Genomic DNA, 24,720 nt, shown 5'->3' with positions numbered 1-24,720 from the left:
AAAAATCGAACCGAACCAAAATTTTGGTTCAGTTTCGGTTTTGGCAAAAAACCGAACCGTTTTGAACTGAACCCAGCCCTAGTACCAGCAATAAAATGCCTTCTAGATTGAGCTTTAATTACTTCAACCTTGACTTTTACAAACTCCTCAAAACTCCAGCACTAATTTGTATACTCCACGACACGAGTGGTCCATGACTCTCCAACTCCACCACACACACACACACACACACATATAATATATATATATATATATGTATATGTATATATTATATGTCTCAGTGTTCTAAAAATCGGTCTAGACGGCCGCCTAGACGTTGGGCGATGGCCGGCTGCGGGGATTAACGCAAAATCGGGACAGGGATTAGACGGCTGCTGAGATGGCCTAGGCGGCCTAGTGGGCGACTGAGTGGCCTAGGCGGTCCAGGAATTTTAGTTTTGTTATGTTTTCAAGAATGCAGATCTGATCTGCATTCTTGCCTTTCTGGGTTTCTTCTGGTTCTCGGTTTGGCAAAGAGGAAAAGACAAAGACGATGACTTTCTCTCTCATCCTTTCACACCACGTGACCACTCTACATACTTTTCTTATTTAATTTTTTTTTCTTAGTTTCTCTCCAATCAAATTTGGACAGCTAGCATCAAATTGCTTGCTTTATATTTTGTAAATTATTATGAACCACCCATATTGACATCAGAATTTTCTATTTATTATGAACTAACCAACCCACTACGTGGGATTTTTACTTTTATTATAAAAAAATATTAGATATAATTAGTCAAAATGTCTTAAGTTATATTGTATATATGTTTAATGTGTTTTTAAATTTTGGATTTGTTAGATACTTTTTTTGTATTTTATCATTCTTTTATTATCTTATCCATGAATTTCATACAAATATAATTTTTTTTGTAAGTGTCAATATGCACTTATTTACAAGATAGACAAGAAATTTACCTAAATCCGCCTACACAAACCTAGGCGCCAACCCGCCGTCCAACTAGCGCCTAACGTTTTTTAGAACCTTGATATATCTGTGTATGCGCATGTGTTCGTGGTTAACTGAATTCTTACAAATTAATTTTACTTTAACTAATTAATAACTTTGTAAGTTAATCAAAGAACTTTCCTAGCTTTGCTCTTTGACTCGTAAAAGTAAAACTCCTTCACTTGCTCTTTATTATCCCTTCCCTCTAGAAGACTAGGATTAAGTATTGCTGTTAATTATTATCTGGTGCTTAATGAGACATTATTGTTGGCCTCAAAGTCAACATATTCATTTGCGTGCTTGGTACCTTTATATTTAATAATTTTATATTATGTAAGTATGGGATAACAAAGCTTGGATTGGTTAAGAATTAAGTGCACATAATTAAGGGAAGATTATTCCGCAAAAGGTCACTCTGTAACATTGATTATTAAAAGAAAAGTTGGACTTATGTCGGCTTCAACTGGCTGGATTACAGATACGTGCAAGTTATATAACTATATATGAAGGAGGGATACTATTTGTTTCAACATAGATGAGAAACAATCTAATTGTTAACTAATGTAATATATTTATCGACTTGAAATAATGACAGTTTCACAATCTACTACGTTAAGTTAAAATGATATTGATTTTAGACTTCAATATTGTACTACCGATTATTTATTGATATAGCGATATTTATCTTTCCAAAATGTTAAAAGAGGCCCCAAGTTTGTAAATAGGAATGGGGCAATGAGATGCTCAACTATCTATTGGGTGTTAGGGACTAGTGGTGGTAGCAGTGATTATGGTGATGACGATTGTAGTAGGCACTCTTTTGCCCATCAGTAATTGCAAATTAAGTTCCTTCTTCATAAACGTGGTACCTAAAGAAAATGACAACTCTTCACGATACGCACCTTTACGGCCTGATGTCGTAGTAAGCAAAAAGATAAGTATTTAAAATGATTAACAAGCAGGAATAGGGCAAGTAACTAGTATTAAAAATAATGCAAGATACGAGCACGCTAGAAAACAATTGTTTCATCTACAAGTGTGGTATGACAAATGATACACAACCTTGACCCTTAGGTCCTTTTTCCTTGTAGTTGCGCATACTATGAGAAATGAAAACGATAACATTAATATTTTGGTACGTTTATAACATGCTGAAAAGGACTGGCAACAAACCATAACTTTATGTCTTTGACAATTTTTCATTCATCAATTATCCCCTTAATTTCGCAGTCGGCATTGCCCTTTTCTTTTCATACCGTGCTGGGAGAGAGGGAGAGAGAGAGAGAGAAATGACATGACGACATGTAAATTTCTCTCCTTGACAGTTGTGGCAGGTCATCCTTCATTTCGGTTTCTAAAGTTTTTTTCACCTTTTCCGGCCACTCTTGGACCTCTTTATTTTGACCACATTGGAGGGTTTTCTTGTGGGGTGAAGCCCATTTACGTCGTTGTCTGTAAACATTTTATGAGAAATGAATGAATAGTTAAATTTTAACCTTTCTTTTTCAGTGAAATAATCCACATACCTATTTTTATTTCTCACATACATCTTATTAATTTATGTCATTCGATCATTTTTAATTCATTTAATCTGACAGCCAAAACATTAAAAAGATTGTGTAAATAGCATCACCCTTCATTTTTTGTTTTGATGCCGAGCGTAAAACAAAAAACCAACAGCACAATATCAATTCATTGGAAGGTTTTAAACTTTCAAATGTTGATGTGCAGTACGTGTAGGCCGCCCAAACTTTGCTACAAATTTAAGTTTCGGTGGTAAATTGTGAAAAAAATTTAGTTCGGGTGGTATTTGCACACGTGCCTAAAAATCCACGTGGTATATGTGCAAATTTCTCAATTAATTATTATCCATCAGGAACAAAGCTGCCCTAAACATAAAAGGCAGGACAACAAGTCTAGCACTTAAAAAACTACATCCATGCATCACTAAAATTATGAACATCTTGAGGTTAAACTAAACATAATATACAGGGTTTGATTACAGACAATCACATGACCGATGAACAATAGGAATTAAGAGGTACAGCAGCACAAGTAATTTCTACATCGTTGCTCAACGTACTAACTGGACTCTGCCCATAACAGGTTAACGGCTTTGGAACGTCATTCTCCCCGGCCCCGACGTTATTATTTGTTAACTGCGGAAATTGCTTTGCCCTAAATACTCCCCACAAATAAAACTTTGCCTGAAATCCTGCAACCCAGTAAATGCAATCATGTTATTCGCTTTTCCATACGAGCTATACAGATTTTTCTTTCTTTACTAATGAAAGGAAAGGAAGTAGAGAAGCTACAAACTAGTAGAAATTTCAGAACTCACTCCGATACTGCTCTGGCAGTATGACTGACGTGAAAACTAAGAGTTCAGCATCGTCCAGCACAGCTCTCATAGCTAGATCATCCTGGATCATGCTAGCCACCATGGTGTCAAAATCCTTCTCATCTCTGTACCCAAAAAAAAGAAGAGAAAAGAAGAGGAACGTCAGCTTTTAAGAAATCCAATCCATACATGGAAAGTAGATGGAAACAAGAAACAAGAGTCGAATTTATCACCTTTCGTTATCAGAAAAGAAATAAAGAGCAATACTCTGATCGTTAGGTCCGCACTTCTCAAAAGCTTTGGGCCACACATCTGTTCTATTAACCAATTCTGGAAAAAGCAGTAACGGTAGCAATTCTGCCTCCTCACGTACCTTTGGACAGGCTAAGCTAGAGAGATGGGCTACAAGTCCACTAACAATGTTGAAGTCTTTGTTGAATATGCTGAGGCTTCCTCTGTAATTTAGACAAACCATCTCCCAGTTATACCCTGCACTAGGTGTGCTTGTACACATTCACCATAAACTCAATAGAGTCGGAAAGCTAGAAAGTTTTACCTCCAGATTGGATCAATAATAGGCTGTGCAGCAACATAACAAATTATTTCTGAGGTATTTAAAGGGTCGGAAGTAATAACTAGAGAGGCTTCTACAGATTTGGCAACGTCATTCGAGGAATTCAGTTGATCCTCATGAACCTCATCGCACTGACTACCGAGCTTCTGACCATTATCACAATCATTACTACCCTCGGCCTCATGTTCAGAGGGACTACCTTCATGTATCTGCACCTTCGTGTTAGCCCCTTCACATATCTGCACCTTCATGTTCGCCCCTGCACATTTCCGCACCTTCTTTTTAGCCCCATATATAGGTAAAGTCTTTCTTTTACTCTTCTTCTTCCTCCTCTTCTGGAACTTCTTGTTAAGACAAATTTCCATTGATCTTACTGATTTATCAATTCTACAGGGCTTTACAATCTTTGGATCACAATCCTCACAAAGCCAAGTCAGATCTTCATCAAAAATATTTTCTGCTGGTACATTAAGGCAATAACTGGAAAACAGAAATAAAAGTAGAGAGTCAGTCATTTGAACAATGTCGAATCAATTGAAAATATATTGAGAATTCAAAGTAGGCCACTTTGTGTGTTCTTATAACTGTACATATGATTTCAAGAACTAATCCAACTTCAACTTCAGCAACAACTCTATGGACTGACCCAAACCTTAATAACCAGGAACTGAGCATTTCTTTTAGGATAATGTGATGCATAAACAACAGTATTTTCACATCTTTTTCCAGGGACTGAAAATACGAAAGCACAATGGAAACAAGTTATACCGATGAAGAGCATAATTTTGGCACTTGTCACAGAAAAGCAAAGCATCTTCGATACCTCTGTCGCCACACGTTTGACACACAGTCACCTGCAACCAGTACATCAGAATCAATGTTAGCATTATTCTGCCCTATTTATAAATAAATAGGAACAAAATAACAAATCAACCCCAATTACGGAAACAGTCAGAAGTCCCACAGCCCAAAATAAATGTATATTTACAGCTTAAAGTATAAATGATGTGGATGTAAACAATAAATCTCACTCATTCAACACTTAATCATATGAACAATCCAGAGTTACAAAAAGACAGATGTACCATTCGCCCTTAATCTTTTGAGTCTACCAAAAAGGAGTTATTCCGCAAACCTTGACATCTAGACAAAGATTAGCATTACAAACATTTACTTTACAGCCCCGATAACAACTGCTACACCAATAACCCATTTGTATGGTATACAAATTGGAATACATTATAAGATTCTGAATTCTAAATGTTAAATATATCACCCCCGGCAATTAGAAATATCAAACCTGATAAAAGCAGTCAACCAAATGAGTTAGCATAAGAAAGTGAAATAATAAAATTTAGTTTCTTGAGGTATCAATCAAGATATATTTCAGATTGTGTGCAGAAAGTAATGAGAGCTGCCTAATTAATGACACACACATACACACAAACAAAAACCTCACCCAAACACATACAAAAGAAAAGTGTATATGAAATCATAAGTCTTTAATGTAAGAATTGAGTTGAAATGATACATACATCAAAGAAAATGAGCATTAAAATGAATCATGGTTTTGTTTTATTCTTTATTTACCCCACCCACCCCCAACCACCCCTTCCCCCCCCCCTACCCCACCCACCCCCAACCACCCCTCCCACCCCCCCCCCCCCCCCCCTTTCTCTCTTTCTCTCCCCCTAATGCCAAAAAAGGGTCATTCTCAAACACCCGTAGACATAATTCAAGTTATGCAGTCTAAGTCTAACTGAGGAAGGTACAACTATGAAGAACAGACAAAAGTGATAAATTAGGACACAAGAGTAGAGGTATGTATATTGTAAATTGGATTAACCATCAGTATCCAAAATCTTCACTCTTCATGCATATTAGTGCTAATGTAGGAGTGCTAAAACTCATAAATTTTCTCTATATATTACTTAAGTTATAAAAAAAAAAATTTCTATATATTTTAAAACTCATAAATTTTTTCTATATATTACTTAAGTTATAAAAAATTTAGGAGTGCTACAACATGATTAAAACAATGTTTGAATCACTAAAAATGAGAAGCCACTGATGTTACATCTTTCATCATATTAGATAAATCCTCTCACAGAAGGATGAAAACAGGAAAGTTCAAAAGGAATAGCTATCTTAATTTACTATTTATTCTTAAAAGAACTTAGGTCGCCAGATTTTGAGATTTGATGGGTTGGACAGCAAAAGAATTAATAATAATATATTATAAATTATGATTTCCAATTGATTAACCCTATCAGGCACAATCTGCATGAATACAATGGAGACCGAAAACACAAAGCCAATTCAAAGCTGCTTAATAATATATAAATGAGTGATAGCATAAATGCACAAACAGTGACATTGTCATAGCGAAAATGCACAACCAGTGACATTCCTATAGCATCATAATTTCTTCTTTTGTTTTTTGATGGACTATAGCATCACCATGGGCTGTTAGGGAACAAAAACAGATAAAGGAGAATTACAAGTTTAGTAAGAAAAACACAAAATATTGGTTCATAATTGCCTACTGAGTATTGACAACTAGAAAGGTACTATGGTTCTTGGCTTTTTACAACATTGCGCTTGACTGGACTCAACATTGTACCTCCTTGGCTTTTGAAGTCTTTGATTCTCATTAGAACACACACACAGAGTAAAAGTACTATGATTCTAGTTAATAAATCTGGTATCAGGTATAAGAAGTATAAATTGTGGATTACCGAAACAGCAATTAAAATAATAGCTTACAATGGAAAGCAAGGCTCACAGCAAAGTGATATCCAAACACTCAGAACTCTGGAGTTATTACATGAGACTTTTGAGTATGGTGGTTTGCATAGAAAATATTCTAACCCTACATTTGGGTGAGGACTTTCAAAGCATCAAGGAAATTCAGACTTAATTGTTAAAAGTGTACTACATAAACATCATAAATGAACTAATAAAGACACTAAACAAGGGATTGCCTGTAATCATTTTCAAGTCCCTATCTCACTGTTGTAAAGAACTTCTAACAAATTTAGTTTAAGACCCATGGAATTTTAAGGTCCCTCATCCAAACATAGGGTAAACACTACATTTGGATGATTTATTTATTTATTATTTATATTTTATGAAAAGAAACTGCATTTGGATGATGGTGTTTAAAGCCATGAAACCTAGTTTAGCCCTTTCAGAAATGCACTACAAAAATGACTAGATGCAATACATTTGAGAGAACTTTCAACACCTTGAAAGTCCTTTCTTGCGTGTCTTTCTACTGCATCTGTAGGGCTTTAGTAGTTCATCAGTAGTGTTCTGATAGTGCATTTAAGTTTGTCCCTCATTCAAACATAGAACAAAACACCATGACAACTCTAAGTTTTATACAAAAACACTTCAAGTGCTCAATTCAAGGAAAAAAGAAAAAATTGTTTATCCACTTGTCATGCTCTGATTGATTCACAGTAGTGAAATCCTTGCTCCATTATCAAGTCAGATGGGTTCTTTCCTTTTCAAACTATTGGGTTTGAAGTTTTTCTCTAAGGATCAAGCCATCATCTTCCTGGCAAATATACTCACAAAATTCGTTACTCTCTTGTAAGTTTCGGAAAAAATCAATTAGTTTCAAACTGAAAACGAAAAAATGGTATAGCACATGCATACACTGCAGATATGACATAAACTTATACACTTCTTTACACAGTCAAATCAATAAAATTAACGTAATGAACCATAGATGAATGCCCTCATCACTAAAACCCAGCATAACATATGTCAAATCTACTGCTTTCCCGGTAAAACCGACATCTTTATGGCCACAAAACTAAAAGGAGGAGACCAATCAACAAAGTTCAAAGGCTAAAGAGTTTTCCCTTTCCTAATGGCAAAAACCCAGAACACCCACCACTTCACTCTTAAAAAATTTACTTAAACACACTTCTTCCTGCCCTAAAGTTCCATAATTCTACTCCCTCAAACACTTCACATGCTTAAAAACCCCACCAGACAGTTCCTACTAACTTACCTAGACCCATGCAAGTCTAATTAGCAGATCCAAACTTTCAAAAACCAAAATTCGAAAAGATAAACAAAAAAATTACAAAATTCAATTGGAAAAAAGCAAGAAAATTGAACTGGGAATTGGGTAAACATACCATAGTTGGCCAGTAGCTCAGGAGTCCTTCATGCAAGTTGAAGCGCCTCAATTTTCAGAAAATTGACTGCAATGCGAGAGTTTTTCTGGGCAAATCAGAGCGAGAATGTGAGGAAATTAGGGTTTCAAGGGGGCCATCTTTCTTTTGGTGAAAGAATGAATACAAAATCGTCAAAAGATATTAGGGAAAATCTGAAGAAAAGGTGAAAACGGAGTAAAATGTGGAACCCGAAGATCTTCCTATTTTAAAATTAGAAATATTTATTTTGTGGGGAAATTAAAAAAACAAATGAAGGGAAAAAAAAAATTAACAAAAAGTTCGCGATACAGTTCATTTTAACGAAAAACCATATTTTTACACTAAAATGTTAAACCTGGTACTATTCATTTTATCCTTTATTTTGTCCTTATCATTAAAACTCAAAATTTTCAAACTCTTTCCATTAGTTTTCCTAAAAAAAAAAACGGGGGAAAACTGGTGTAATTGGGAAGCAACGGAAAATAGCAGTGGATTGGAAGTTAAACCGCTATACAGCATGCCGTTTGAGTCGTGGGTGCACACGCAAGGGAAGAAGTCGTTTATGTGAGATGCCACATGGCATGAGAACTTGAGTACACGTGTTACCTACCTGACAATGCAGAACATTGCCGTCCCGGGCTCACTTTGCATTCACAAACCCGAGGGTAATTCAATTCCCTATCGAGGAGAAAGACCTTCATGGCACTAGAGCGTCTCTAACGAGAGCATTTTTAATGGGGCTTTATCCTCTTTTGAGGTTACCATATTTGTAATTTTAATGAAAGTTTTCAGTTTCAATTGGTCAAAGAATAGGACTACATCCATCCAAGTGCGGATCTATGAAGAGACTATATAACTTTCCGACTTTATAAATTTATTTATATAGTAATTTAATTACGTGGTAAATTTAATTTTGTCTTAACTTTTTTTAAGTTGATTTTTGAACGTGATATCTTAAATTTTGTCTTACTTTCTGACAAAGTTAGATTTCATCATTTATGCACCGTTGAGTTTGATTCTCTTGCCTCAATATCATCTGTTGTTTGTTTCTATGAAATCAGACAATATAAGATTTTATTTCATAACAATCATTGGATTTTATTATATTATCACAATATCATTTGTTGATTTATTTGTCTGATTAATACATTCACCAAAATCAAACAAGATAAGATTTCATTTCATAACAACCATTAGATTGGATCTTATACCAATCTCATCTGTTGATTTATTTCTCTAATTGGCACATTGTTCGAAATTAGACAAGATAAGATCTCTTCTTGGTTTATTTGTAGTGGAAGATACAATTTAGGTCTGTTTGCTTGTTTGTAGCATTTAAATAACTACATTGTAATGACTTTACAATTTAGGTTGGTTTGCTTGTTTATGCTTTCAAATAACAAAATTGTAATGCCTTCACAATTTAGCTATGTTCTTTGTTTATGCTTTCGGTTTAGGTCTCTAAACTAGAGGTAGGCATACGGGTCTTGGACCCGCAGGTCAGGGGCAGGTTCATGCGGTTCATAATGGGTCCAAAAATTCTAAGAACAAAATAGGGTGGAGTAGGTCGGTTCCACAAAATTAGTGGGGTGGGTCGGGTCCACAAAAGTATCACGCCATTGGAAATCTAACGACTATCATCACGCTACGTCATAGAGTCGTTGGGCTCTTCAATTGGAGCTGCTACTGCAGGTCCCACACAACAAAAGTTGTCACACCACTAGGCCACACCAGTGTGTATTACACATGCCTAAAAAAAACAAAAAAACAAAAAAAAAAACAAAAAAAAAAAAAAACAAAAAAAACAGAACGTGATTAACATTAGACATACCTGGTGATGCAAGGTTGGACTTAAATTGCAAGGGTGATTGGGCAGGCTTGGTGTGGCTCACCAATTGCTCTCCTTGTTTTGGCCCGATGGACTGTTAGAGGTGGTTTTTGAGGTTAAAGGGCAATTGAGAAGCCCTTGCTCTTGCCTTTGCCCTTTGGTAATGAGTGGAATTGCTCTAACTGGGACCCAAAATTGGTTTTTCTCAATCAATCTAATGGGGAAATTTTCCCAGAAAAATTTATTTGAACCTATATAACATCTTTCCACACTCAACTTACTCTTTACACCCATATTACTTTTAACTAAACTATCAATATCTCTTTAAACTTAAACTTACTACCTAAATTATCCTCACAAACTCAATTCAATATATAATTCATATTTTCACCCATTTAAACAATAAAAATTCAAAAGCAGTATTCTACAACTCATTCAAAGCATAAAAGAGAGCAGTTTTAGGTTTCTTTAAAAATTGTGGTTGTCTAACTTTTGTTCTTAGATTCTTAGATTATCCTTTCTTGTAGCGTTTGCTTAGCTGTGATAAAAATTCTTTTAGGGATTATTGTAGAATACAATTCTCCTCTACCAAAAGATTCAAATTTGTTCCTAGATTTGTTATTTAATATAATTTATTTCTCTTGAAAATATTCTACCCTTCCATTTTTTCTTCTTCTACCAGTATCCTCTTGCATGCTTCGTAGCACATGAATGAAACCCTTGATGCAAGCACCCACTTAATGTAGCTCGGACCTAACCCCCTGTATAAACCCTGAACACCCTCGTGCTCAAGTATAATAGCGAAGATCTAGTTCTCGAAGAAGTTACAATTGACCAATCTCAAACAATATATTACCATTTAAATTGTAATTCCTTAGCGTTCAAAGCAAGATACAATTGGAGACGTATCTGCAAATGTAAAAAGACAAAATAATTGACAAATATTTTCAAAGAAAAGAAAATCTCCACATATCTATCAAAGCAATTTTAACCATCTTCACGAACCACAATATCACCATCTATAGGTCAAAAGAACTTGTTTTTCTCTGTAAGAGACTTAGAGTGTTAGTTAGAATGAACGGATGATAAAGATTGCATGATAGTATGATTTGATGTGATTATAGGGTTTAACTAGGATGAATGCCCGCGCTTTGCTGCGGGTTTTTAGATGATGAATAATATTCATAGAAAATTGATTGAAAATGCTTTAGTAATATAATTGCATTCATAAATGTAGCAAGTTAGAGAACGTATGTTTAACATGAGTAACGTTTACAAAACCACATATTTATACAATTAGCTCCAAATGAAAGAAAAAGCAAGATATGCGTGAATTGATCTATAGAAAAAGTAATTTCATTTACATTGCTTATGTATTAAGTCAATATTGAGAGTCAGTATGCAATCAAAATTACTTGAATGAAAGTTTACGTTGAAAATAGTTGCAAGGACGAAATATAGTGTCTTTGCATTAGAGACTGAAGTACCATGCACTTTACACATATTTTGTTTGTTCATACAACATGACAAAATACATGTTCTGCAGGGGTTTGTATCATTCCAACAGTTGCAAAACATAATAAACATGTTTTTATGGTATGTACATTAGTTGACTTTAGTAGTCGAATTCGCAAAAAGTATATGTCCATGTTAGTGGGATGAGCAAAAAATATATATGTTTGATCCTTTGTAGTAGTCCATCACGATGTCTTCCATAGTTCATTTCTTTGGCGAATGAACATCTCCAATACTGAGCAGCAAAATAGAACAAAATAGTAAGTAATTGTCCAAGTTGGCATAGATTATTGTAAACAATATGTCATTATACCTGTCTTTGATTTTCTTTGCCTGTGATCTACTTCTTAAAGCACTGATCGGACTTTTGTCTGTAGGTTCAACTTTTGGGACAACCAAGTTAGAGAATTCTGCTGAGATTCTGGTTGAATTAGTAGACAGTGGTTGGCTCCCCTCATCATGTTTGCTGTGAATACATGTCAAATTTAAAAAATATGGAAATGAGCATTATAAAGTGCATACATGATGTTTTTGTTTAATGAAATACCAACATTACTTGAAAAGGAAAAATTAACCTGTGAGCTTTTGAAGGTTCTTTTTCAACAAATAGTGTTCTTTTTACACCCTTGTTTGCTGCAGCTGATTGGATTTGTTGAGTCTGGGATTCAAGGGTAGTAAAAGGGAGAGGGGTTGTTACATCAATAACTTGTTTTCCAATGTTCTTAGCAGGTGTACGTGGTACAATTGAACTAAGTTTTGGTTCAACTGATGTTTGTTCCTCAATTATTCCATGAACAACAAAGTCGGTGTTGCCAAACTCATTGTTTTGATTTCCAAAACGGAGCAGGAATTTTTTTGTGCTGTGAACCAATTTTTGGAGCTGTGGTGGCAAGACAGAAGAGTCATCATAGCCTTCTTCTATGACCAAAGAGTGGCAAGAAATACCTAAAAGTTTTTCAGCAGTCCTTCCAATCACTAAAAAGTTGAGTTGATTTGTGGCATCATCCACAATAAAATTCATCTTAAACCTAAATAAGAGATGAAGATGTCATGAGATGTGTTTTGCAGTTTAAAAAATTTGTAATAAAAACAAAATTTTGATTGCAAAGAGATGTAAACAACGTAGAAAGAAGAAATTAGGAAATTACCATGGTTCAGGCATTTTTTTGAGCAGCCCATGCTCAAAGCATTGAAAGGTTCCATTTGTATTTCTCACACTTTTGTGGCAATACGGGCACGACTTGTACCACCATCCATTTGTCAGATCGTAATCGACAATTGTTGCTTGACACATGAAACTTGTATTCTGGTATGATATAAAATTTTCAAATACAAATGACATTTTAAGAACAAAATCACAAACATGACATTTGCACCCTATAAAATGCATTTACACACAAAATATAAAGTAGAATACAGATTTTGGTCATGAAATGACATTTGGAAAATGTATATTGAATCACAAAATATAAATTGTTTAATTTTTTGTGTTGAAGCTTATAAATGAAGAAACAAACAAACAACATGACACTTTGTATACACAACACAGTATAGACTAAGAAACAATGTGATTTCCAAATTACAACAACCAATCAATTGCAAAGTAGTTGCATAATACAATTGACAAAATATGAGATAATTTAGTGATGGTGGATTGACCTTGTTTAATGTCGGATCAAGAAGAAGCAATTCTGCAATTGTCTTTTGTTCTGAATCAACGATAGTAGTACTTTTCCCATACTTTTCAGCAGAAGTTGGTAGAGTTTCAATGGGTGTTTTGAGGTATTCAAACCTGAGTTTCAAATTTTTAGGTCCAAGAATATAGACTATAAAATTAAAAACGAAAATAAATATTAAATAAGATTTGTGCACTCACTTTTGTTCATATTCTGAAAGTAGTGGGATATCAGGATTGAAAATACAAACCGTTGAGCCTGTGGTTCCCAGAACAGGTTTTCCTATAAATACAAAGAAAACAATTATAAATATAAAAGAAAAGCGATAACATTTAGATTTTGTTAAGATATAACCTTTATATTTCTTCACTTTGAGTGAAGTCAAAACAATGAAGACAGGAGGTGAAAGCGATTTTAATGCATCTTCTTGAAAGTTTGTTGCAGTTTCTGCCCACAGGGTAACTGTAACTTGTTCACCTCTACAATTGCAAAACGGAGTCAAAACTATTTATGTAATTTTTATATGGGTATATATGTATAAACATGTAATTATAGTTTAAGAGAAGTATGGTTTACCTAGTATTTTGAAGTTGGAGGTCTCGCTTTTTTTCAAGTCTAATATTTTGCACAGTGATGTTTTCAATTGGTTGTAAAGCCATTAGACAACCAAAAACATCTACATACGATACAGTTATAAGAACCAGCTTATTAAGTTAAAAACTAAGAACAATGATTTTAGAATAGCGACAATCGTCAAAATTAGACGATTTACCTGTGAGGTGTACATCTTTATCAACTCTTTGGTCAAGGTTATCAAATTCAATCAAATTAAACCAATGCATTGGTATCATTTGATTTGGTTTCTCAACAGGGACTATGCTAGTGTTTTTGTTTAACTCAAGCATAGCATCGTGAGGGACAATTTTGCTTGACGTTCTGTTGCGGATAACACGAAATTTATCTATTTCATACACGATCCCAACTTTTAGATGCTCCAAAAAGAATTGGATGTCCCAGGGTTTCATGGTTGCCTGAATTGCATGTCCCTTTTGGATGGGAAAAACAAAATTAGATCGATTAGTTTTTAAATGAGCAAAAAATGCATTAAATCACATATCAAATAATGTATAAAGCATGTTTTGTATGGCTATAGCATAGAGTAACATATGCATAAAAGCAAATCATACAAAGTAACAAAGTTACTATTTTATAGATTTGAAAATTTAAAGATTGACATTTATACAAAAATATGCATAAAATGATGTAGATTTTAAATAATTTCTCATATGCATTAAAGATTGAAATTGTAATACAAAACCAAATGGAATGTGAATAAATGAGAAGGAAAAATTGAATTAATACTAATTGTATGATAAATGCATTTCGACATATATAAATTTGCACCTATTTAATAATGAAAAAAAAGTGTAAAGATTTAACCTCTTTGTCAACAAAGACACAGTCCAAACTTGCAGGTTGACGATCAGCTCCAATATTTTTTGTCACCCAAATTCTGCATATCCTAACTTGTAGTTTGCTTATTGGGTTGTATGGTAACAAAAGACGAATTGGCATATGCTCCATCAATCTATACAAAGTAAATTTAAAAGCAAATAAAAACTTAAAAATCATACAACACACAGATGAAACAAAGAATACATTAGAATTCAAAAAAATAGGTAAAAAGAGAAAAAGAAAAATGAATGGATAAACACAAACCAACACACCTTCATGTAAACGATTCAAAACATCTTTATAAACAATGTTCTTTGTGTATCCGTAAGGCATATCACAATCATGAGCAATCACAATTTTAAGACCCTTTTTTGAGGTGACCCTAGATAATGCAACGTAGAGCTGTCCATGAGAAAAAACTGTTTGAGATAGAAATAGCCCAACAATCTTCAAAGATTGTCCTTGACTCTTATTAATTGTCATTGCATAGCAAATTCTGAGAGGAAATTGTCTTCTTCGCAAAGTAAACGGATATTTATTTTGTGATGACTCAGTAATGATTCTTGGAATGTAAACTCTTTCACCAATGTTGCTACCCGTTATGATCTTTGCTTCCACAATTCTATCAGTTAATTGCATCACCACCAATCTTGTGCCATTACACAATCCAGAACTTTGATTTAAATTCCTAAGCAACATTATTGGCATACCGACTTTTAATGCTAGCTTGTGGTGTGGCAAACCAGGTAAGTCAAGTTGGTTCAAAAATTCTAATGGGTATAGTATATCAAGATTTTCAACATTTTCTGTTGAAGAAGACACAGAATCAAAACTAAGATATGTGCGATTTTCACCAGGCACCATAGTTAACATAAAATCATTTATTTCAGTCACTGTGTCGTTTCGCGGTGTAATAATAGCTCTTTCTTTCAAATATGACACATCATGAAAATTTCTTTGAAAATCTGTGTACACTGCTGAAACCATGTTTTCAATGGGATTGTCTTCAAAATCAATGAGAAAGTCTTTTGATATTTCAACCCAAGAATTTTCTTCATCAGTTGACAATATAGAATTAGTGACACTACCGTTTCCAATTTGTAATATCCAATTAGCAAAATCAGCCAACTCTTGTTTTTCCTTTTCATTCAAACCTGTTTTTGAAAGTCTCATGTTTTCTTTGAGAAAAAAAATGGTTAAAGAAGGCCAAAGATAAAAGCTTGTCAACGAAGCTTCAACAATGTCAGCCTTAGTTCCATTTGGGACAATAGGTAAAATTTGTCTAAAATCACCTCCAAAGAGAATTGGCTTTCCTCCAAATGGCAAATCGTCAAAACCTGGTTTTGAACCTTTGAGAACATCACGAAGAGATCTATCTAAAGTTTCAAAACATTGTTTATGATTCATTGGTGCTTCATCCCAAACAATAAGAGCTGCATCACTAATTAATTGTGCTAGATGAGTTCCTTTTTTTATTTCACAAAGTGAACAATCTGTAATGCTAATAGGGATTTTAAATCGAGAGTGTGCAGTTCTTCCTCCAGGAAGCAAAAGGGAGGCAATTCCAGATGAAGCTACTGCCAAAACAATATGATTTTCTGATCTAATCTTAGCTATGATAGTAGTCCACAAAAAAGTTTTACCAGTCCCACCATGTCCATGAACAAAAAACATACCAGGCTTATTATGATCAACTACCTTTATGACACTATCATAAACTATTTTTTGTTCTCTATTCAATTGTGCAACCAACTGTGAATGTTGCTCTTTCAATGATTCAGTGTCGTAGTTTAACTCCTCTCTTAAACTTCTATTCTTAAGTCTATCTATGACATCTTTGCTTGGAATTGGGAGATGATGCTTAGATAGAGAACTATTTGAAGCAACAAACAACTTTTCTAACTCATACAAAAGAGAATTTTTAAGTTCATCCTCATACTTAGACATATCTTGCAAGCCAAAAACATTAATCATCTTTATCGAGATGTCATCACACATCATTTTCCAATGTGCCTCAAACAAAGTTGCTGGATCAGCAACATCACAAAACAAAACTAATGTAACAAACAATTGTCGCAATTGATGCGATGATGCGGTAACCATCGCTTCTAACATTGCATTGTTCCACTCCTTGTCATCTCCTAATAGGCCAAGCGAGTTGCACGCAGCCTGAAATGTGGGTTGAAGAACACCTCTAATTGTTCTTAAATCATCAAAACAAAAGCCACCTTTTTGATAATTAAGCAATAATCTCAAATAGTATAATTCACCGGCAGCAGGGTGAACATATGCAACTCTACCTAGAGATTTACCATTTTTCCTTCGAGTCCACTCTTTATTCTCACTATTCCAAACATATTTCGAAGGAAATTCAACATAAGACAACTGGCGTGCATTAGGATCTTGAGTATTCATTTCAAACCATTTTGTTAACATTGTGTTTTGAAGATCAGGTTGGTTAACAACATAGTTTAAACTATCATTGTCTTTAAAGACAACATTTTGGTCAGAGGGTAGATGCACACATAATCTTTGAACAGCTGGTTCTCTAAAATGAATATGAAATTGTAACAATCTCCAAACTGCTTCATAAGGACATAAATATCTGCAATTTAGATAAGCTAGAATCTCATTAAACTCTTGATCTTCAAAAACAGCTCTAGCTCTATCAACACCCTTGGTTATATACTTGAAAAGATATTTAATAAGCATTGATTGGCAACACGATTCAATATTTATATGAGCTTGATACTTTAATAATAATTCACGATTATAAGGGACAACAAATGCATTATTAAGCTTGACTCCATTTTTAACAACAAAACAATTCTCCATTTCCCTACGTTTGTATGTGACAAAACCATCAGATTCAAAAGTAGTTTCATTTGCAAAACGTTTTGGGAATTTCTTGAAACATTTTTTTTCTTTCATGCAAGGAGATTTTTCATTTGCAAGACCGCATGGACCATGAATCATATACTGTGCAACAACATCATACCCATCTTTGTCAAATACTTCGCTAGGAATTTCAGCCGAAATGATTGAATCCACATCAGAAGGAGAATGACATTTATACTCTTTACTGACCCAAACCAAGATGTGACAATGCGGGAGACCTCTTTTTTGGAATTCAACTGTGTAAATAACTGTTCGGAGAAAAATAAGACAAAAACATGAAAACGAAGCGCCTAAGGTTTATGCTCATAAGAGAAAACAAACAAATAATCTTGAGAATTGGGAAAAGTGAATAACTAACCAGATTCAATTTTGCCAAAAGGTTTTCCTGATTTTATATACTTAATCATATGATCAAGTTTTGCTTTGAAAATTCTGGATATGATGTCTGGTCTGTCTTCAGCCTTACAACCAGGTCTTTCACGTAGATCTTCAATAATTTCTGGCCACTTAGCATTGCATGTAAAGGTGATGAATAAATCAGGATTTCCTAAGTGACGACATATAGCCATGGCATCTTGATAATTATTTATCATATACCTAGCACTGCCAGTAAATGAAGTTGGCAAGATAATCCTCTTACCAATGTCTGAACCACTTGCATTTCCGTTTTTTAACGCCTCATGAATTCCTTTAAGACGCTCAGTTCTCAAAGAACTTTGATTTGTCCTAATGAAATCAAGTCTATCTTCTTCAAGTGTGGCATATGCATCTACTAAATATTGTTGAAACAATCTGCCACCCTTCAACAGGGTGCTATCCTGTCCTGGTCTATCTTGAATTTGGTAACCTAGAAATGCTCTCATAGACACCCCACCAGTCTTGGGTTTTTTCCCCTTAAAAGCAGGATTCCAAGGAAGACCTTTGGTGTATCCATCTTCACCATACGGGAAAAGAATAGGATATTGAAGAGCCATATATTTAGGATGCAACTTTGTTATCCTTTGTAGACCAGTGGCCTTGTGTTCAATAATAATATCTCTTTCGGTGTGAAATTGACCGATATCCCCAACAATTAACCCTCCTATGCCGTCGCATGTTGGTTGATTATATTGCGCATCATGGTTGTTCACTGTGCCGTACAAACGCAAGCGCAAAGAACTTGCTGACTGTTGATTAATTCTATCCCTTGCAAGTCTAAATAATTGAACCAACTGATTACACTCATCTAACATTTTAATGAGCCCACCAACAATTTGTTCGTCAAGTTTTGAAGATGCTTCAAAATGAGGAAAACAACTCATACGATTGTTGACTTCATTTTGAGTGTCATAAATGTAGAGTTGGGCAAATTTAGGGCTCTCGCCTTCAAGAGGCAACAAAGAACCCATTAAATGATGCACCTGACCATTAATCTTAAAAACATAAGGACCTTGACCCTTGTTTATTGATGCATCAACTTTAGCCCCCATCGAAGTGAATGCCATCATTGAATTATACGATCTAACATTTTTTTTGAAATGTGAATTTTCTTGAGAATTTGTTGGATTTAGTAGATGGTCCAAATAAGCAGGGGCAGGCTTAACAGGTGGGAATTTTACTTTTTGACTCATACAGCATGCAGTGAATTGTGGCCTTCTAGTAGAAGAAGCGTTTGTTTTTAATCGCTCTGTAGACCAAAATAAAGCGCCACAATATTGACATTGAAAATTTCTAGGGCCAAAATCAATATAATCTGGAACACCACCTATGAAAAGAAAGAGCGACAAAATCATCCCCAAAGCAGCGAGCAAAAGTTAAGTTTTTAAATAAGCCAAAAAAAATGCAAAGATGAATATATTGTAAGAGCACATACGTTTTCTTTTTTTTTGATAAGCGGCTTGACCAATCACATGTGAGCTTCTAACAGAATGACCAGCTTCAGTATCAGTGACCAATATACCACGCAAAGTGGCATCATTCGCAAGAAAAATAGGGACGGTGATTTCATGTGAAGTGCTAGCAACAGACGAAGATGAATTGAATTCATTGCTAATAGATGCATTTTGTTTCAAAACAGATGTATATGGTTGAACAGGATTGGTTGTATTGTCATGTGATAGTAAAGAGTTTGAAACATTGTTATATTCTTGATCGTAAGAAGTTGGGACATCTTGCAAAACCACATCATCTGGATAAACATCACCATTAAAGATGCGCAAATTGGCATGCTGAATTTCAGCAACCTTCCCAGGTATTCTGAGTTTCCTAGGCATAACACTACGCAAATACAAAAAAAAAAAAAACATACGAATGACTACACCTTACTCACTAATTAAATCGCCACACGTAAAAAAGGGTGCATTAAAAACACAAATGCACCCAAAATATAATCCCATAAGTAAAAGCCTACTTAAATTTGACTAACACCAGATATAAAGAGCACTTAATTTTAGTAATCTTGTCAAAGATTGTAAAGGTTTTAGGCACAAAATAGCAAAATCGAAGAAACCACATATAAATTATGTTAAGACCCTAAACATTTCTCCACATCTACCAAAATTAACAATTTTTTAATTCTCTAAAACGAAAACAAAGAAAGTAAATAAGATCAAAGTTTAATTTGAAAACCAATTTATATGTAAAAAGCGAGAAAGCTAACCAGTTTGTAGTTGCAAAAGGAATCACTGGCAAGTGTGAGGAATTAATTGCAAAAACCTGGATAATAGAAAGATAAACAACCAAACAAAACTATAAATGTAAGGACATACACGACACAATGAAATAAACAAAAAGAAAAACAACTCTAGGTGAACAATAGATCAACCAGCGAATAAACATAAACAATATAAAAATAAAGGTAAATTAAAGTTGAAGCAAAACATGAATTATTTCTGAATATTGTGATTATCTTTGTTATATAGTAAATGGAATATGAACATCAATTATATGAAGTCGCAAAATTAGGGAAAAATTGCATTAAGGTAGAAATGATTTTTTTTTTTTTTTTTGTTTAAAGGCAGCAATGAAATAATGAGAACTAAAAAAGTGTGTAAAAGAGTAGTAATAGCACTTAATTATTAAACTGATAAGGGAGTTCATTGTTTACATCATTACACTAATACGTCAACCATCCTTACATATACACAATTCAAAAAACTATTTCATTGTTTACATCGTTATACTTATCAGACAACAAAAAAGGTTCACACAACCTTTTTCAAAATTGAAAATCTAGCTGATCCTTACATATTTTTTAAAATCCAGAAAACCACTACAGTGGAGATGAACCAAAGAAGGAGCATCCCAATCTTCTTCGGACGTTTAAACTTGCAAATCCAATTGTACAACCCAAAACAGTTTTTTTGAACATTTTCTTTTGGTGGATTACTACGATTTGTAGGTGAATACATAGTGTGGACAACCAACTTGTTTCGATTGACACCTTTTCCATAAACACGTAAACCCATTCTTGTTTTTTCTATTTTTTGTGCTCTTGATGTGCTGGGTCCTGGAGCAGTCTCTGAATAAAACAATTTTGTCCCTCGAAGCTGTTCTTCTTTTCGAGCTTTTACCAATCTTCTTAAATCTTTTACCAAAACCCCTCCTAGAATTTGTTGTTCTTTTCGATCGATCTCTTTCACCATTTTTTTTTTTCTCTGAATCAAAAATTAAATATAATGTCAATAAATGTTTTTAAAAAGATAAAATTTTGTAGACTTGAGAAACATTGTTTAAATTCTAAAAAATCTGAAACAACAAAGAAAATACCTTAATTATTTTTTTATAAGTAAAGAATACATGAATAGAAATATTTATAAATCTGTTTGAATAACCAATTTGTGTTTGTTATAAGATTATTTATACTCATTTTATTAAGTATGTAAATTACGAAATTTTTTTTTTCTGAATAATTTGTAGTTCGTTGAGAGAGACCAGTTATCAATAGCAATTATTGAAGCACTTAAAGAAGGATGAGTCCCTTTCGTTCTCTCATTCATCCCTCCGGTTGTCATGTATGTCAAATTAGGCATCAGGAATAAGGCCAGTTTTTTTAGGTTTTACGATGGTCAAAGCCAAAGTTGAAGAAAAGCAACGTATGCAAAGGCAAAAATATTTATGCAATGACATTTGTTTTTATTACCATGTATGTGAGCTATTATGCACATGAGAAAAAATTCGATTAATAATAGAGTCCATATATAGCATAATTAGAAAAAGAGTTTATGGACTATTGTCCTCCGCCTAGAAGAATTGAGAAATAAAGATACTTCAAAGGGAGGCGAGATGCATACATATTCCTATCACCCAAAATGATAAAACAATTTAATAAAAAAACGACACTAATAATTGTATAAGCCATGCTTATATGGACAACCAAATAAATTAATCGGGGCAAACGCCTTGCTCAAATGTAAGGCACTGACGTCAAATAATTATAATGCACGGTCATATACGGCATTAACATCAAATAATTTTAACGATCGCATGCAATGGGAAATTAACATAGAATCCATTTCATACCGTGCAATAGTCAAGCAAAGTTATGTCAAATTAATTTAATCCTGAGCAGTTGGTAATAATCAATAACAAATCCCAAAGTTAACTGCGCCTGCCCACAGTCGAATATCAGTTTTTCTTTACGTATCAGAAAATTCGTTTAAGTCGGTTTAGAATTCGGTTTGGTTCGGTTTAGTTCAACTTGCGAACTTCTAAAACCGAACCAAATGAATAAAATTTGGTTCAATTTATTTCGGTATTTGTTTGTTTTTTTTTTATTTTTGTTTTTCTGAACTCACCCCCTAAACTCAATGAGTTAACCTACTGTAACTCTAAGCGAACTCTACGTTCTACGGAAGTCTTTGGGTTTTTAACATTTTGAATATTTATTAGCAAAATATAAAAATGCAAAACGGGTGGATCCATGATCCAAATAGCATGTCTTGCATGCATGAACCGCAGCAGGCAGCAGATGTGTGTGTGTGTGTAATGAAATTGATTAGAAAAAATTTGCATTAATGTAAATTTAATTAATTAAAGATAAAAAGGTGGCCAAATAAGTAGTAACAACACTTAATTCTTAAAAGGATAAAAAGTTAATTATTTACATCATTGGATTTATGACCCAACAAAAATGGCCTACATGACCCTTTTTTAAAATTAAAATCCCACCCATCCGTACATATTTAAAAACCAAAAGACCACTACGGTGGCGATGAGCCAAAGGAACAACATCCCAACCTTCTTCCAACGGTTAAAGTTGCAGATCCAATCGAATATCCCAAGAAAGTTTGACAGAACTTCTTAAATCTGCTCATTACTCCGATTTGAAAAAACTCACTTTAGCTTGTAATGTAAATGCGTTAAAATTTTGCAAAAGCAATTTTAAGGAGTCTACAGCCAAGCCTAAAAGAAAATTGAAGAAACCGAGGAATGACAGCCATTACTGAACATGTATTTGACGTTGTTGAATTTAAGTTTTTTGTTGGTGCTGGTTTCTCTACCTATGTGGACAGAATGGGGTCTGCACCTTATTGCGAGAAACTCCGTGTCATTATCGAATAGGCACGATAATTCGTTGGAGTTTTGAATTGTCATTTTTTAGTCGTTTGCAACTTGTAGCAGCTAATGTGTTCTGGTGTTATATACAAATACTAAGCAACTCTATATATAAATACTAAGCAGCGGGTAACACATATTTACGGCTCAAGTTTGGTATGGAAACAATTTTTGACATCTAAACTGCCTAATAACATATGTGACCTCTTTTTTTTAATTGTCAAACCAAAGTGGAAGATGCAAAACATACACTGCAACATAATACCCTTCTCAAAACAGTCACACATATACATATCTAAAACCAATCGGTAAAAGATAGACAGACAGGGGAAATGAAACACATATTAATCTACAAAGACTCGTAATTAATCACTTTGTTGTCCAAAAACAAAGACGGAATGAAAAACATTTTGTAGAACAATACAAAAATATTCAATACAACAACACAACAAATGAACGTACAAACAGTAATTGTTTCACAACATTAAAAAGTTAGGGTTAGCAAATGAAACCTGAAATCCCAAGTCAGCAGGACGTTTCCTGCAATCCATAAAAATAAGAGAATAATGAGTTTTCTCGTCTTGAAACAATTGAAATAAAAAAAATTGCATTAAAATTAGGTAGCAGAGAAGTCGATGCACAACCTCATATGCACACACAGAGACACAGATGCATACAATTTAAGAGCATTGGAATTGAAATGGTAGGCCAGACAGAATAATAGACAAAATTTAAACTACAAAACGGAAAAAAAATGGACCTTTGAACAGTTAACAGAAAAACACAGGAACTTGAGAAACAAAACTGAGAGCAAATGAATAAATAGAGGGGCAGAAAATCCCCAAATCGATTAAAAAAAAGACAAAAGCATGCTACCTAACCAACCAAACAGTGCAGAAAGATTTGTAAATTAATTCTGGCCTCTCAATCACAACATGCAAGCAGATATAAATGCAAGTAATAATAAAATATAAATATTTGAGTACGAAATCAAAATGACAAACCGAACCTGCAAGCAGATATTTATGCAAGAAATAATAAAATATTAAGATTTGAGCACAAATTCAAAAGGACAAAGTGACTATGCAAGCAGATATAAATGTAAGAAATAATAAAATATTAAGATTTGAGTACAAAATCAAAAGGGCAAGGTGACTCATCTGATCATGCAAGCAGATATAAATGCAAGAAATAATAAAATATTATTTGAGTCCAAAATCAAAAGCAAGAAGTGACTCATCTGAAGGTACAACAGAGCATAGGCTTCCCCTTTCCTCTTCGTTCTCTTTCCATCGTCATCTCTCTCTCTCTCTCTCTCTCTCTTCGGCTCTCTGTCACAGTCCATCCCCCCGAAACCCTCCTTGAAGGACAGCAAATGAAACTGCAGACAACAGCCATACCTCTCCCTGCTGTCTTCCCCTCGGCATCTCTCTCTCTCTGTCTCTGTCTCTCTCTCTTTCTCTCTCTGTCTGTCTCTCTGTCTCTCCGTTTTTTCCGCTCTCTGTGAGAGCTTAATTTCTCCGCTCTCTGTCACAGTCCATCCCCCCGAAACCCTCCTTGAAGGACAGCAAATGAAACTGCAGACAACAGCCATACCTCTCCCTGCTGTCTTCCCCTCGGCATCTCTCTCTCTCTGCCTCTCTCTCTCTCTTTCTCTCTCTGTCTGTCTCTCTGTGAACTGCATGAATAAGATACATTATCAATAATGACGCGTCAATTCCATCATTATGCAATAAACAGT

General features: G+C 34.3%; 3 protein-coding genes and 1 long non-coding RNA gene across 4 annotated transcripts; 1 reads left to right on the top strand and 3 right to left on the bottom strand.

The window, feature by feature from the left end:
- Positions 1-2,908: 2,908 nt before the first annotated feature.
- On the bottom strand, positions 2,909-8,554 carry LOC137726229 (PHD finger-containing protein 1). Its single transcript, XM_068465122.2, has 6 exons — positions 8,055-8,554; positions 4,669-4,754; positions 3,883-4,380; positions 3,560-3,781; positions 3,327-3,451; positions 2,909-3,200 (listed from the first exon to the last, which is right to left on the bottom strand). Exons 1-6 carry the CDS (start codon positions 8,055-8,057, stop codon positions 2,995-2,997), a joined length of 1,140 nt encoding a protein of 379 aa, XP_068321223.2. The 5' UTR covers positions 8,058-8,554; the 3' UTR covers positions 2,909-2,994.
- Positions 8,555-11,358: 2,804 nt separating this feature from the next.
- LOC148697204 (uncharacterized) lies at positions 11,359-11,932 on the top strand. The gene is made up of 3 exons (XR_015963185.1): positions 11,359-11,496; positions 11,594-11,675; positions 11,793-11,932. It is a non-coding gene; the product is annotated as an uncharacterized LOC148697204 (long non-coding RNA).
- Positions 11,933-11,950: 18 nt separating this feature from the next.
- Positions 11,951-24,648, bottom strand: LOC148697203 (replication protein A 70 kDa DNA-binding subunit B-like). The gene is made up of 10 exons (XM_088693475.1): positions 23,492-24,648; positions 20,083-20,138; positions 14,532-14,679; positions 13,864-14,137; positions 13,668-13,767; positions 13,446-13,570; positions 13,292-13,373; positions 13,075-13,207; positions 12,564-12,721; positions 11,951-12,443 (listed from the first exon to the last, which is right to left on the bottom strand). Exons 3-10 carry the CDS (start codon positions 14,673-14,675, stop codon positions 11,951-11,953), a joined length of 1,509 nt encoding a protein of 502 aa, XP_088549601.1. The 5' UTR covers positions 14,676-14,679; positions 20,083-20,138; positions 23,492-24,648.
- Positions 14,675-19,696, bottom strand: LOC137725013 (uncharacterized). Its single transcript, XM_088693474.1, has 5 exons — positions 19,297-19,696; positions 17,803-19,188; positions 17,527-17,692; positions 14,819-17,151; positions 14,675-14,679 (listed from the first exon to the last, which is right to left on the bottom strand). The coding sequence occupies exons 1-5, from the start codon at positions 19,694-19,696 to the stop codon at positions 14,675-14,677; spliced, it is 4,290 nt and encodes a 1,429-aa protein (XP_088549600.1).
- Positions 24,649-24,720: the final 72 nt, after the last annotated feature.

This window comes from Pyrus communis, chromosome 5 (assembly GCF_041283825.1).
Source record: "Pyrus communis isolate YQ-2024b chromosome 5, ASM4128382v1, whole genome shotgun sequence".
NCBI lineage: Eukaryota > Viridiplantae > Streptophyta > Magnoliopsida > Rosales > Rosaceae > Pyrus > Pyrus communis.
The sequence above is the reverse complement of the archived record's forward strand: the minus strand, read 5'-3'. Positions and strand labels throughout refer to the sequence as shown.